Source organism: Annulohypoxylon truncatum (genome assembly GCF_022578515.1).
Source record: "Annulohypoxylon truncatum strain CBS 140777 unplaced genomic scaffold F4807scaffold_47, whole genome shotgun sequence".
Classification (NCBI taxonomy): domain Eukaryota; kingdom Fungi; phylum Ascomycota; class Sordariomycetes; order Xylariales; family Hypoxylaceae; genus Annulohypoxylon; species Annulohypoxylon truncatum.
The window spans coordinates 16,865-30,659 of record NW_025953833.1 but is presented as its reverse complement, the minus strand read 5'-3'; the positions used below and the strand labels follow the sequence as shown (position 1 = coordinate 30,659).

General features: G+C 49.4%; 5 protein-coding genes across 5 annotated transcripts; 4 read left to right on the top strand and 1 right to left on the bottom strand.

Annotated features, from left to right (window-relative positions):
- The first annotated feature begins 2,722 nt into the window (after positions 1-2,722).
- Positions 2,723-4,365, top strand: F4807DRAFT_444325 (uncharacterized protein). The gene is made up of 2 exons (XM_047999646.1): positions 2,723-3,163; positions 3,221-4,365. The coding sequence occupies exons 1-2, from the start codon at positions 2,815-2,817 to the stop codon at positions 4,300-4,302; spliced, it is 1,431 nt and encodes a 476-aa protein (XP_047849565.1). The 5' UTR covers positions 2,723-2,814; the 3' UTR covers positions 4,303-4,365.
- On the bottom strand, positions 4,366-6,245 carry F4807DRAFT_444324 (argininosuccinate lyase). The gene is made up of 2 exons (XM_047999645.1): positions 6,080-6,245; positions 4,366-5,901 (listed from the first exon to the last, which is right to left on the bottom strand). Exons 1-2 carry the CDS (start codon positions 6,132-6,134, stop codon positions 4,553-4,555), a joined length of 1,404 nt encoding a protein of 467 aa, XP_047849564.1. The 5' UTR covers positions 6,135-6,245; the 3' UTR covers positions 4,366-4,552.
- An 823-nt stretch (positions 6,246-7,068) lies between these two features.
- Positions 7,069-9,539, top strand: F4807DRAFT_293809 (acyl-CoA N-acyltransferase). Its single transcript, XM_047994855.1, has 2 exons — positions 7,069-8,796; positions 8,857-9,539. The coding sequence occupies exons 1-2, from the start codon at positions 7,415-7,417 to the stop codon at positions 8,972-8,974; spliced, it is 1,500 nt and encodes a 499-aa protein (XP_047849563.1). The 5' UTR covers positions 7,069-7,414; the 3' UTR covers positions 8,975-9,539.
- Positions 9,540-10,104: 565 nt separating this feature from the next.
- F4807DRAFT_465011 (NAD(P)-binding protein) lies at positions 10,105-11,219 on the top strand (the record flags this gene model as incomplete). Its single annotated transcript, XM_048002225.1, has 2 exons — positions 10,105-10,630; positions 10,783-11,219. 2 exons carry the CDS (start codon positions 10,105-10,107, stop codon positions 11,217-11,219), a joined length of 963 nt encoding a protein of 320 aa, XP_047849562.1.
- A 1,328-nt stretch (positions 11,220-12,547) lies between these two features.
- F4807DRAFT_465010 (uncharacterized protein) lies at positions 12,548-13,776 on the top strand (the record flags this gene model as incomplete). The annotated part of the gene is made up of 4 exons (XM_048002224.1): positions 12,548-12,773; positions 12,843-13,199; positions 13,263-13,445; positions 13,511-13,776. The coding sequence occupies 4 exons, from the start codon at positions 12,548-12,550 to the stop codon at positions 13,774-13,776; spliced, it is 1,032 nt and encodes a 343-aa protein (XP_047849561.1).
- Between the last annotated feature and the right edge of the window lie 19 nt (positions 13,777-13,795).

The following is a 13,795-nucleotide window of genomic DNA, read 5'->3' as shown; positions in this document are numbered from 1 at the left end:
TTTGATCGCTAATTGTTATATTTATAGAAGAGCCAATAATATTCCTGATGGATGCCTAATTGACCATAGCCTTAGAGAGCGGTTTGGTGGATCGACTCCATTAGAGAAAATGGGAGGGATGTGTTCATAAGGAAGGTAAAATATAAGGTCGTAACTACATGTAATGAAGAAGAGATCACCGGTTACTTTGATGTCGGCGTGTCACGTCAAGGTAGTCTAGATCAAGCTCAAGTTTAAAGTTGATGTGTTATTTGGTCTTTATGCCGTCGCCAGCTATCAAATAGTCTAAGCTATATAGGTATCTATCGTTCTAACCTCTAGCGCAGCGGTAGCTACGTAGATTTGCTATGGTTCATGAGCCGTCTTGATAATCATTCATGTTCTTATGGCATGCTGCTGTTCCTGGATACTTCCCCATCTAGTCAACAAGGACTGCTAATTCATACATAATGATACACTATTTTTATCGTGGCTATCGATCAGGTTTACTCCGGAGTAAACCTGTGTCGTCGTGATACTCTGTCCTCAGAGCCTCTGCCAACTCAATGTGGCGTATGTCGACTTGAATGAATCTTTGCTCGTCATCGTATGAGCGGCGGGGTTCAGTCTGGTATCGAGCTCGAGACCCATGCGCCGAGAAGATGGTTTCGATCTGACCTCGTGTGCACGGCTGATGACACAGTCACCTGCCCTTCATGTCTTCGGCTTGTGGACTTGGATATTTAGGTCAAGGCAGTTTTCGCACCCTTCAATCGTCCTAGAAACGATTGGGGCTCACAACCCTCACCGAATAATTTGATTGGTGTAATTTGTTGTAACCGTCCGTCTCTTCATCATGAAAATTCCTTCCTTTGAGACATGGCTGGTACTAGAGGTGCTTCTTGTATATGACCTTCTTCTAGTGTTGGTTCAAACCAACGTTCCTTTCTGGCAACCCGACCACAAAGACGTGGTCCACATTGAGCGAGAACGCAAACGAGTGTTAAGACGACCAGAGTAATAACACTTCCAACCACGAGTCCGATAATCAATTGATTCTTGAAGTCGCTTCCGATTCCTCCCATATTGAGGTCTTTTAGGGCTAGAAACTTGGGAGTAGTTGGACGAAGGCGCGATAATAAGATATAATGATGCTAGTCAAGAGTGGAGATGTGCCGACTTGTCCTGCTCGTAATAAAATAAGATGGGGTTCTGTATCACTTCTTCAAGAAGACAATACTCTTGTTGCTTGAGAAATTATATAATAGATTAACCACAAAGCAATGATATAAACAAAGCTATGGTGCGAACAAAGTAGTATGAAGTGATATGTTATTCTTTGAATGGGTTCACTCAAGAGTGACTACCAGGGTTAGGATCGATGAGTTCTCCGTAGAATAAGCAGCCTGGACGATACCTAGCTTATATACGAGCGAGTTTCTTACGCCTCACGCTGCAGCCGCTGAGGTTGGGTCTCGTAATAAATATACCTGTGAATCTGTCAGTCCTGTATGCATTTGTGGTGCTGCCGTCATCCGAGACGTAGCTGCGATTAGGCCTCGTAAGGATAAAACTATAGGCAACAGGGGGTAGCTTTTGGTAGGGCTGGGCTGAGCTGGCTCCGCGGTAGCGGTAAGCGAAACGTGCGTTGGGATCTTCAATCTTTGGCCAGGTTTGATTGGTGCTGGTTGACGCATGTTAGTGGCATAGCCCTTTTTTTCCCAGCGCAAGGAATACAAAGGACCTATAAATAACTAAATTATTGAATAATAAGCGCGCAAGACTCGATTGTTCGAAGGGATACGTCGATAAAATCTGCTATAACTCATTGCAAGGCGATGTGACAACCTGAAAAGCTAGAACAGAGATTTCTCTCTCAACGAACGGACGCGTGTCTACATGTGTGGACTTGTGTCAACTCTCGCGAGAAACGAAACTCGATAGTCTGGGGTCGCTGCTGTTTGACACTTGACACTTATTGTCAACGGGGCCTCCAACCCAGAATGGTCAAGTAGTCGGATGATTCCTTTTTTGGTTGTTGGTAGTTGGTGCATGCACAAAGTGGCGTATGCAGTTTTGTACATAGTACTATTGTTTGGTGTTGATTGCCAATCATATCTTTATTTGACGGATTATTTGAAACGACTGTGGAATAAATGTTCGCGTTCGAACTCTTGAGCCCGCTGGGATTCAGAGCTGTAGGCGAGACGTACTCCACTGCTTAACTGAAACAACTATTCTCCCGCCAAGGATCCTGTAGCAGAAGGTGTCTGGCACTGGGTAGCTCGCACCAGAAAGCGTACGTACGCACTGTTCAATGACGAACATATCGTAAACAATCGTTTTTAATGAATGGATTGCTCATTGAAGATCTAATCGTAAATCAAGTCCCAATTTAGCGTAGGAGAATCTGCCCATGTTAAGCACGAAATCATCCGAAGGAGAATGATCGTCGAAACAACGGAGTTGAGAAATTGAAGGTAATCTTCTCAATTGGGATTGTGATGATGACAGGTGTGCAGGTTGGCTGGTTAGAAGGAATTCGCGAGTCTTTGCTCGCAGGAGTCAAGGGATGAGATCTTTCGTGTTAATCACGTGCATATAAGCAGCTGATAAGGAAATACATAATATGACGGATGATACTTCGTGACGTCACTAGCGAAAGAAAGCATGGAAGAGCCTCTGCAGCTTCCCTTCCGCCAGCTTTTCGGGCAGTCGGGTTGTTTAAGCTTAAAAGCAATGATGTAAATATTTCGTCCATATAAAAGCAAATTGGAAATAAATAACAGTTTGCTTCAAACTTAATTTTCTAATATCGTAGGAAATAAAGCAGCAATGAGCTATGTGTTTAGAGCGTATTCTCGACTAACAGCCTCTGGCTTGCGGCAGTTTTCCTGTCGCCGTCTTGCTAATACATGCACTATACCTTCATTTCAGAGAGAAAACCAAGTACTTATTTCGCGGCGTCCCATAACAATAACCCAGCATACAGGAAAGCCACAGCTTAACAATGAGACGGCGAGGGAAACGAACCACAGAGACCAAGCTGTGCACGAGAATGAGGTAAAAGATGGAATTGAAGAGGCTACGAAGCAGCAGATTAGGCGCCCTTGGCAGAGGGAGGGTGCCGATGAACCTCCTGTTAGCGATTCGAGACGTAGTATGAATAAGTCCATGACAAAGGGTACTTAAATGTCTTGACTATTTTTGATGGAAAAGCGTGACGCTGACCACTGATCAGGCAAACTTCTTACCACCCCGACCAGACTTCTAAAACTCATACTTCCTCTTCCCGTCGACGCCACACATGACGAACATGGTAATAAAGGAGAGTTCCGATCACTGGCGCAGAATGAAGACATCCAACCCCTGGCGCTGCTCGTTCATCCTCAGCAACCGCTATCTTACCTCGAACGCCTGATCCAAGCCGAACTTCCTGCTGTTCACGATGCCGAAGGTCGTGAGAAGATGCCTAGCGTGTATTTCCTAGCAGAAGGGTCCGAGAGAGATGAGACGGGCCAGAAGACCGGGGTAGAGAAGAAGAAGTCGAACATCGCATCCTATTCGGGACTTGGGCGCGAAGGGGCCGATACACCACAGGAGCATAAGGATTGGGTGCGGTGGAGCAGCAGCACTGAAATTGGTGATTTTATTCGCGACGCCGCACGTGGAAGGGAGTTTGCTATAGAGATCACCGGTCAGAACAGCGAGTTGCGTGTTGATGTGCCTAGCTTCAATGACCGCACTTATTACATGCGTGTGCGATTACGGCGTATGTCCCATAAAATCGACGGGCCTGCCAAAATTAAGCATGAATGCGATATGCTGGCCCATCGCGGAGCCCATCGCATTGCCAAAGCTGGGTTTGTCGCTTTGGCAGGCTGGTGGGGTGCTGTGTACTTTCTAACCTTTCATACCGATGCCGGCTGGGATCTGATGGAGCCGATCACTTACCTCGCTGGCCTAACAACCATCATGGGCGGTTACCTATGGTTCCTATTCATGAGCCGGGATCTCAGCTATCAGGCCGCGCTCAAGATCACGGTATCGAGAAGGCAGAACATCCTGTACCAGGAGCGCGGATTTAACCTTCAGAAGTGGGAGAACTTGGTGCACGACGCGAACGCGCTAAGGCGGGAAATCAGAAACATAGCCGAAGACTACGACGTCGATTGGGATGAAACCAAGGATGTCGGCGGGGAAGAAGTCAAAGAGATACTTGAGCATGAAGAGGAGAAGTATGGTAGAAGAGATCATGAACGCGAGGACCGCGACCGCGAGAAAAACTCGAGACACAAACCGGATGAACGTAATGAATCATGAGTCATTATACCCATATAACATACACATACACATACACATAGAGCTATACAGAAGCATGCGGTTCTTTGGATCGATTTCAGTATTATTCGCGGGTTCGTGTTACTTAGGGAACTCATCAATATAATTGGTCATTTTTGTCTATACCTGGTAACCCTCGGTTATGACGATCCCCGTGGAAAATGGGGCTTTCTACCGTTTTACATTCCTTTGCTAGAATGTAGTTCATCAACTAGCAGATGAGTTCGCAGGATTAGGCGCCCAGCGTGCCTCTCAGAACCTTTATCTGCTCTAGAACGCTCTCCTTACTGGTACCACCCTTGGCGGATCGCATCTCGACGCTGCGTTCGTAGTCGAAATACTCGGCAATGTCCTGCTCGAAGCGGGCATCTACCGATTTGAGTTGCTCGTAGGTCAACTCGTTCATCGGCGTTTCGGTCTGTTCCGACAACGCCACCACGCGTCCTGATATGTGGTGCGTCTCGCGGAACGGCACGCCCTTTCGCACTAAATAATCGGCGATGTCGGTGGCCAGCATGAAGGGGTCGAGCGCCGCCTTCATCTTCTCGGGCTTGATGTCCAGAGTTGCCAAAACGCCTGTCGCGATCTGGATGCTGTCGCTGACCGTCTTGACCGTATCCAGCATCGCCTCCCAGCTCTCCTGCAAGTCTTTATTATACGTGCTCGGCAGACCCTTCAACGTCGTCATGAACCCGGCCATCTGCCCGAACACGCGTCCACTCTTACCTCTGAGCAGCTCCAGGCTGTCCGGGTTCTTCTTCTGCGGCATCAGCGAGCTGCCGGTCGAGTACGCGTCCGCCAGCCGCACGAAGCCGAACTCAGCCGTCGAGTAGATGATCAGGTCCTCGGCCCAGCGCGACACGTGCTGCATCAGCATGCTCGCCCACTGCAGCGTCTCGGCCACGAAGTCGCGGTCCGCGACCCCGCCCATCGAGTTCCACAGGAGCCCGTCGAAGCCCAGCTCCGCGGCCATCATGTCGCGGTCGATGTGGAACGGGTTCCCGGCCAGCGCGCCGCACCCGAGCGGGCTCTTGTTCACGCGCTTGACGACCTCGCGCAGGCGCTCGAGGTCGTTGGCGAAGGCGAGCCCGTACGACATCACCCAGTGGCTCCAGCGGATGGGCTGCGCGCGCTGCAGGTGCGTGTAGCCGGGCATGACGTGCTCGACCTCGTGCTCGGCGCGGTCGGCGGCGACGCGCAGGAAGGTGACGAGGTGGGCCTCGATCGTGCGCAGCTCGTCGCGCAGCCACATGCGCATGTCGCAGGCGACCTGCTCGTTGCGGCTGCGGCCCGTGTGCAGCTTGCCCGCGACCTCCTTGCCGATGACCTCGCCGAGCCGCCGCTCGTTCGCCGTGTGGATGTCCTCGTCCACGCCGGGAACAATCACGAACTTGCCCTCCTCCCACTCCCGCATCACGGCCTGCAGCCCGGACTCGATCTTGGCGAACTCGTCGTCCGTCAGGATCCCGCCTTTGTTGTTGGCCCGCGCGAAGGCGATGCTGCCCAGGATGTCTTGCTTGTACAGCGCCTTGTCAAAGTGGATACTCTCGTTGTAAGCGACCATGAGGGGGTCGAGGCCGCCTAGGAAGGGGGGTTAGTATGATGGTTAGTTGGGAGCTAGTAGCAACGAGATCTAAACTCCGATTTTGGCTCATTGAAGCATTCGCAACTTTGAAAATATGTTTATAGAAACATATCGAGAATAAATATATATAACCCCGTACGATCTATGAGATGAGATGAAAATTATTATACATACCAGTGAAGCGACCTCCCCATAGCATGTTCTCTCCAGGTTTAGTGCTGGACGCCATGATTTACACTTCTCAAACGAATCAGAGAAATGGAATATAAAAAGATGAAAGAAGTCACAGCCTTCCTGTTTATGAAGGTGTTAAGTGACTCATCTAATAGGGCCGCACGTCGACGCTTGAGGCGCTTATCAAATGAAGATAAAAAATGAAAATTGGTTTGCCCACACTTCAATTGGTGCATATCTCTATCTATTGCTAGTAACTCGATATAAGAATATGACCAAAAGAGTGCGCAGATAGATTAGTAATATTTGATAATGATAACCCCCAAGATCGTCCCGGTTTCTTCCTCACTCTATTTCTTCAACTCAACAATCAATTTCCAAGATTCTTGTTTATCACCAGCCTAATTATTTTCGCAAGACCCCTAGGTGAGAAGATGTTTAGGAAGGCTGATGGCGATATTCGTCGTGGACATCTGAGAATTCTAGATGTCCATTATCGGATGCGATGCTGCCCCAGCTCCCATTTCTAGACTTACACACGGATGGTTGCACTTGGTAACACCCGTTATGGAAGCCGTGGGAGCAACCGTTTTCTGCAACGATCTAATCAGGAAGAGTATTCATTTTGTACGACCTATCTGATGCTTAGCACCACACCTGCTTAGCAATCGTTAATTGCTCATTGGATACCTGGAGCCCGGTATGACAGACGCCATGATCTAAGGCGTCTTATATGGCGCCGATTTGGCGTCCTCAGACTATAAGGTACTCGGGTACATCACATGCGGCTGTCCGAGCCGGGGCTAAGAATCTGGGGAAAGTTTAGATCGATAGCCCTAAGCTAACACCACTATCCGATGATTTCCCCTCTCCTGACAGGCCTGAATAGGCTTAACAGGGGAGTTCCGTTAACTCGCACCCCCACCATCAGCCCTCAGCCTTCACATTTCAACCGAGTGGTATGACGTTCACGAAAACTGGGCGAAACGGAGTCGCCGTTGCCTTTGCTCTTGTTTTAACTCTGAATAGTCGATGGATCTCAAGTTGTCGACCCACATTGGCTTGTTTGTGACATATCCTTGATTTAATTCAATCAATTTTTTCTATCTTTTCGATAGCCGACAGAACTCACGAGATTCTCCCAAATTACCACTTTGAGACTTATCACATGGGGACGCCGTCAAAGCCCATCCAGGTATTTAAACGTTATCAGTGGATCCATTACATCGGAAATGAGTGATAACCTCCACCTTCTATATCCCTGAGCTTTACCTATCAACCAGCCCTATAATACTATTGTCGTCGACACATCGCCTTCTTATATCCATCAACCAGATGGCACCGTCTATAGTACATTTGCCAGACGGCCAGAGCTTCACAGTTCAGCCTGTCTTCTCTGGCCTATTTTTCAAATCCAACGAATTGAATAACCACGCACCATTTCCCGCTGGTTGGACCGTTGTCTTACATAGCGAAGATAATCCCGAAGACCAACTACACAATCTCACTTTCCAAGATGAGGACAATGAACCACGTTCTAGACGAAGTCATATTCATAGGTATAGCCAGCCGACTTTGCAGAATGACACCATCTTCATCTCGTCTATCTCAAGCCCCTCGAGCAGTGAATTCAAACCCCACGCCAGTCAGTCGCGGCAAATAGCTATGATGATGTGGGTATCGCTTTACTGGTATTTCCAGCAGCCTGAACCATCGCCATATATCTTGACTGAACAGTCAAAATATGCTCCACCAGAGGCAAGACCCAGAGGCGAGTGGCGCATCCGAATTAAAAGAGAGGGTGTCCTGCGCACACGAAACATGATCCCAAAGCTGGAGAGGATGGGCTTGATATCAACTCTGGATTCGGCTGTCGGACAGAGCTCTAGCGATCACAACCATGGATGGGATCACATGTTTGTTACTCGACGCATGTTCTGGCAGATCCACACCGGCCTGTTTCTCTTTTCCCTGCAGCCGTTGAAGCACAGCTCCTATCCTGGAACGCCGAACAGCAGCCGCCCTACTTCGCCAGTCAGAAGTGAAACAGGTCAACTATCGTCCTTATCCAATGCCTTAACCCCAGAGCCACCATCTTCCCCTATTGGGCCATATCATTCATCGTCTCATCTGCCAACCTACTACCCTCCGGCGCCATTGCAGTATATCCTAACCAATAATGTTCGGCATCCGCTGCGACAGAAGCCACCGCACATGGGCGAGGTCTTCTATACACGGTTCATACCGAGTGTGGGAAAGTACCTTTCATTCCGCGTGGCGTCACTTTCCCCAAAGCCTGTACCATGTCTTGGGCCCGTCGGACCAAGTGAAAAGGAGAACGCCCACCTAAATACCTTGTCCGACTGTTCACTCCTCCAGATGTGGCTGTCAAACCCCAGAGTTGCATCATTCTGGGGTGAGTACCAGCCTAACTTTCTCTCCAATGCTCTACAGTCACGTCATTCGTTTCCGGCTATCGGGATGTGGGATGGTGTACCTTTCGGATACTTCGAAATCTACTGGATAAAGGAGGATCATCTAGGCCGCTACATGGGCAATGACGTCCAGGACTTCGACCGGGGAATACATGTATTCATCGGGGAAGAATGGGCTAGAGGGAGGGTGCAACAGTGGCTTTCGAGTCTTGTCCATTGGTGCTTCCAGGCAGATTACCGCACAATGAACATTTGTCTTGAGCCTAGAGTTGATAACGCAAGGTGAGTTGCATGAATATTTCCCGACGATTCGCGGCTCGCGGTTCATTGACGCGTGTATAGATTTATCCAGCACCTCCAATACGGAGGTTTCGCGAAGGAAAGGGAATTATCATTTCCACATAAGAGAGCATGGCTATGCCGACTTCGAAGAGATGCCTGGGAGGGACCAGCTATGTGAGGACGGAACGCTGGTTTGTCGTACCGACGATTTAATTACTTCTGCATATAGTGGCGTGGTCATACGACCTGTACGCATTCCAAGCGAGCGGCCGATGCATGTGTTTTCGTGAAAGGCGCCTATGCATATGCGCCTAGAGAAAAAGCGATGATTTGGACTTGCTTTTTAGACCCGTCTTGATTTCAGCTCTCGACAATGCTAACGAATTGAGAGCTCTCATTTTTACACAAGACAGCGCTAGGCAGACGGCGAATGATCCAACAAGAAGCTGCTTAGGTCAATTCAGCTATGATTAGAATACACACCAATAATGACCAAAGCAAAGATGCACATTCATGTTCTTAACAGCAACTCAAGACTCGCGTCGTCGGTTGACTCCTAGTTTGTTTCTAAGTCTCGTGAAACGTCACTCATGCACGCTCCCGATATTTGCATACCTGTCCGTGGATAACGCGGGCTAGGCAGGTCGGGACCGAGGAGCTCGGGGCTAAGACAGTGGCGTAGGCCGCTCTTAATTATATTGACTTCATCGATAGGGTTGGGACGCTGCCTTCGTCGTTTCACTGCGCCTCATTCCCCTCCAATCACCTTCTCGAACGAACTCGGAGAGCCAGCCCCGAGCACCGCGTCTCGAAAGGTGAGGTCCCGTGTAAGTGGTAATACGAGCTAGACGTACGAGCTAGAGGCTCAAGGCTCGCGGATTGTATTTACATTCGGGATATGCGCGGGTAGCTGGCGGTGCATGTGCAGCTCGCAGTTTGCAGCTTGCAGCTGGCACATTCAATATACCAAGACGCATTGCATATTAATGAGATCCTCGTCATTCACTGCTACGCCAACGAAGCTGGTCCGATAATAGGACGGAAGTTGCGCACTTGGGGCTGACCCCTTAACAGGGCCATCCCGTGTTCAGGGCAAAATGTTAATAATAGGGTCGGAGGTGGCGGCTTCTAGAAGGTGTCCGTATCCGATCGAGTGTCTTTGTTTTTTCTATCGCCCTTAATTAGAGCTAATCGACCTTCCGTTTACGACACGAAAAAGCAAACACCGTGGTCATACCTACATACATACCTAGGTAATTTCAGACACTCGAGAAGTCCAACTTCAAAAGTTAAGCAATAAACAACGCGATGGATAGACGTCCTCCTACACGCACTATCCTAGTCGTCGGCGCGACAGGCCAGCAGGGTGGCTTCGTGCTTTCGGAGTTGGCGACGCTCCTCTCAAGCAAACCCCCAAGCACCGATATCAACGTCTTGGCCTTGACCCGGACCGCCTCCTCGCCCAAAGCACAGGCCCTGGCGTCCAAGTATCCGAGCCTACGCCTCAAGGTCGTGGAAGGCGACACGCGGAACCCGGGCCCGATCTTCGAGGCGCACCCGCAGATCGACGCCGTGTTCAGCTACACGACGCCGCCGGACGAGGAGCCGCAGGCCAAGTTCCTCGTCGACGCCGCCGCCGCGCAGCCGAGGAAGATACACTTCGTCTTCTCGAGCGTGGACCGCGGCGGCGAGCCCGAGAGCTGGGACAGCCCGACCGACATCCCGCACTTCAGGGAGAAGCACAACGTCGAGGTGCACCTGAAGGCCAAGGCCGACGCGTCGGAGGGGCGCCTGACGTACACGATATTGCGCCCGACAGCTTTCATGGATAATCGTGAGTTCTTACCGACTTTACTAATCTCGTACTTGCGCTCTCACGCATCCCTTACCTCGTACCCACTTAGAATATTCAACCATATTCTTCTGGACATATCTAGATAAATAGGCATCGTAGTTACATACGTACTAACCAACCGATTTTCACAGTCAACCCAGGCGGCGCCTTCGGCATGGTATTCGCCAGCCTATGGAGCACGATGCCGGCAACCCCAAAACTGCAGCTCGTCAGCGTCCGCGACATCGGCCTTTTCGGCGCGCGGGCGCTGCTCGCGTCTACCGCCTACGACGACCGCCAGTTCGTCAACCGCGCCGTCGGCCTCGCGGGCGACTGCCTGACGCTCGCCGAGGCGCGTGATGCGTACCGTCGCGTCTCCGGCGGCCAAGAGCTGCCGCAGGCCTGGTGGGTCGTCGGCTGGGCCGTGCGGGGACTAGTCGCCGCGAAGAATGTGGGGGCTATGTTCAGCTGGTTCGAGACCGATGGGTATGGTGTGGATATTGAGGGGTTGAGGAGGCAAGAGCCGCGGCTGCAGACTTTTGAGATGTGGTTACGGGAGAGCAGTCGTTTTGACTTGGGGGAGAAGTGAAGGGAGGCTAGGAGGTGGGGAGAGGCGGCTTTATGGGGGTTGTGGGTGATTGCCTATTTATGGTTTCGTGTATGAAGTTCTGATCGAGAGGACTTTGGGGCAATTCTGTCTAATATGATGAGAGGTAGCCAAATAGGCCTGGCGCAGTTTCCTCGCAAAGGGAACTTTTTAAGAAATTAAATATTCTATGCATGAGTGTTTCCAGAATAGAGAGTATCAGGTATTTTAACGCCTACTGCCAGATGTCATATTTCTACTACTAATTCAAATACATTCCCCTACTCTGATGGGTATTGGGTACAAACCACAAGCCCGAATCAGGGATGATATAATAATATAAAAGCACTTTCATAAATATTCAACTTTCAATACTGGCTCTAATTTCACTGTCCTGAAAGGGAATCATGGCATCCCTTCAAGATCCAGGGAGGATAGCTGAAGCCAACCTCACCCAGGGCTCAGTGGTACATAAGTGAAGCTTTAGGGGATACTGTTTGAATACTACCAATCATAAGCTGGGTATTATAGATATAGATAAAAGTATTCGGTAGCTGATATCTTTGGAATGGCTAAAACAATGAAAGTAGACCAGAAGTTAATAATCTGCGAGCTTATTAAGTTATTCAGCTGGCTGATTGAAGATATACACCGAAATGGAAAGGGGAAAGGCGGTTCAAAAATACCAGTGAATGGTACCCTGGAATGCTGTACCTAGCCACCCCCTAGATTCAAGATCTTGGAGAACTTAGACTATCTCAGCGATCAGGATGGCAAGTGTAAGAAAAGATCGCCTATAATTGAGTACTCGAAAGCTGACCGAAGCCAGCTAACAAGTCGACGTGTTGGTCAGACAAAGGAACCTCGAGGGGCAAAAATGTAACCCCTTTTCGTCGCAATCGTCAGACTGGATTGTTGGAGTCCCGATCGGCTTCGAACCCTCAGTGATACTTTATACGACAAAAATATAACAAAGAATGAATCTCAGTTTCTTCCTATTCCGTGAATGGTCTTTAAGTCGAATTTACCTACCTAGACTAGGATGGGAAAAATCTCCTAGCTCTCAATCCAACATGAGGAGGTACCTTTCATTGCCTAGCTCTGAGCTTTGAGGATTGTGTACTGATAGGTCTTAGACAGCTTCCTAAGCTTCTTCCAAGGTGCCGAGGCCGCTGTGCTCCGTTTAGAAGGACAAAGGCCGAGTTGCCTCCTAGTCAGCAAGAGCCAGTGTTGACGCAGTTCGTTTCTAGATGATATATGTCCACACATCGACCACGACGGTTCCTCTCTAGCTACTTCGGCTCTATTGTCAACCCCTGAAACGAGAGAAGATGGATGCGGTACAGTTACGACGACGATATCTCGATGTCAACATCGCCAATGGCTCTCTGGACCGAACTATCGGCGCCATCGTCCCTTGTATGGTGCTGGCCTTCATAGCACTGGCGATGCGTCTCGCTTCTAGGCGTATCAAAGGGTCGAAATTCATCATAAGCGATTATCTCGCCATTGGTGGATTCATCTGCGCATGGGCTGTAGGTCTGATAGTAATAGAGGGTATGTTTTTTAATGAAGACTCCAGTATTTTCTTGGTATTACCATGCTAATCCCCAACTACTTCTGCAGAGGCAAGAATAGGAGAGATTCAACCCGTGACAATCTCCAACCGGCGCAAGGTCCTCAAGATCAGTTTCGCCTCGGGGATGTTCTACGGCACCGGCTTTTCTCTAATTAAGTTGTCCATTATAATGCTATATCGGCAGCTATTTCCTACGCGGTTCATTCGTGTTAGTACCGCGATACTGTCTTTCTGCGTCGTTGGGTGGGGTATCGGTCTCGTAGTTGCAACTATCTTCACTTGTCAGCCTATCCACGGCTTCTGGGACGTCGATATACCATCCAAGTGTATTAATACGAAATGGTTCTGCGTCGGTAACGGCATACCTAATATGATTACCGATGTTTGCTTGTTAGGCCTACCTGGTATGTGGTTTCATTAGCTTGTCTCAGGGGTTAGGAGGCCTTAGGCATCCTGAAATCCCGCAGACTCGTTACTCGAAGAATACATGCTAATCCTCTTCGTCGAAGTGCGCGAGGTATGGCGTCTTCAGCTTAGTTGGCGTTCCAAAGCTGCCATCAGTAGCCTTTTTATCTTGGGTGGTTTCGTTATAGTCGCAAGTGGTCTACGCATTGGTTCCATGCTGGTCACCGAGTCCAGCAGTCTGACTTGTACGTCTCTACCATTGCATTAAGACAAGAGGTTTCTTTTTGGTTACTAACGTGTTTTTCGACAGGGACCTATGTCGATGTCAGCGTTTGGGCAAGCATTGAGATAAACGTTGCTGTCATGTGTTGCTGCTTTCCCACTGTTCGGCCAGTTCTTGCTTGGCTTCTGCCCAACTTTCTTAAACGCAGAAAGCCGCCAGTCGAGATGGTACAACCTGAGTACAAACCAAAACCCCTACGTATCAGACGCACTACGGAATTTGATCTCAAGATCCCTGAAACCGAAGATAGTTTTACCCCTTTGCAGAGTGTGGTAACCCGGTCGGAGTCATGAGGGGGGATATTAGTCCATC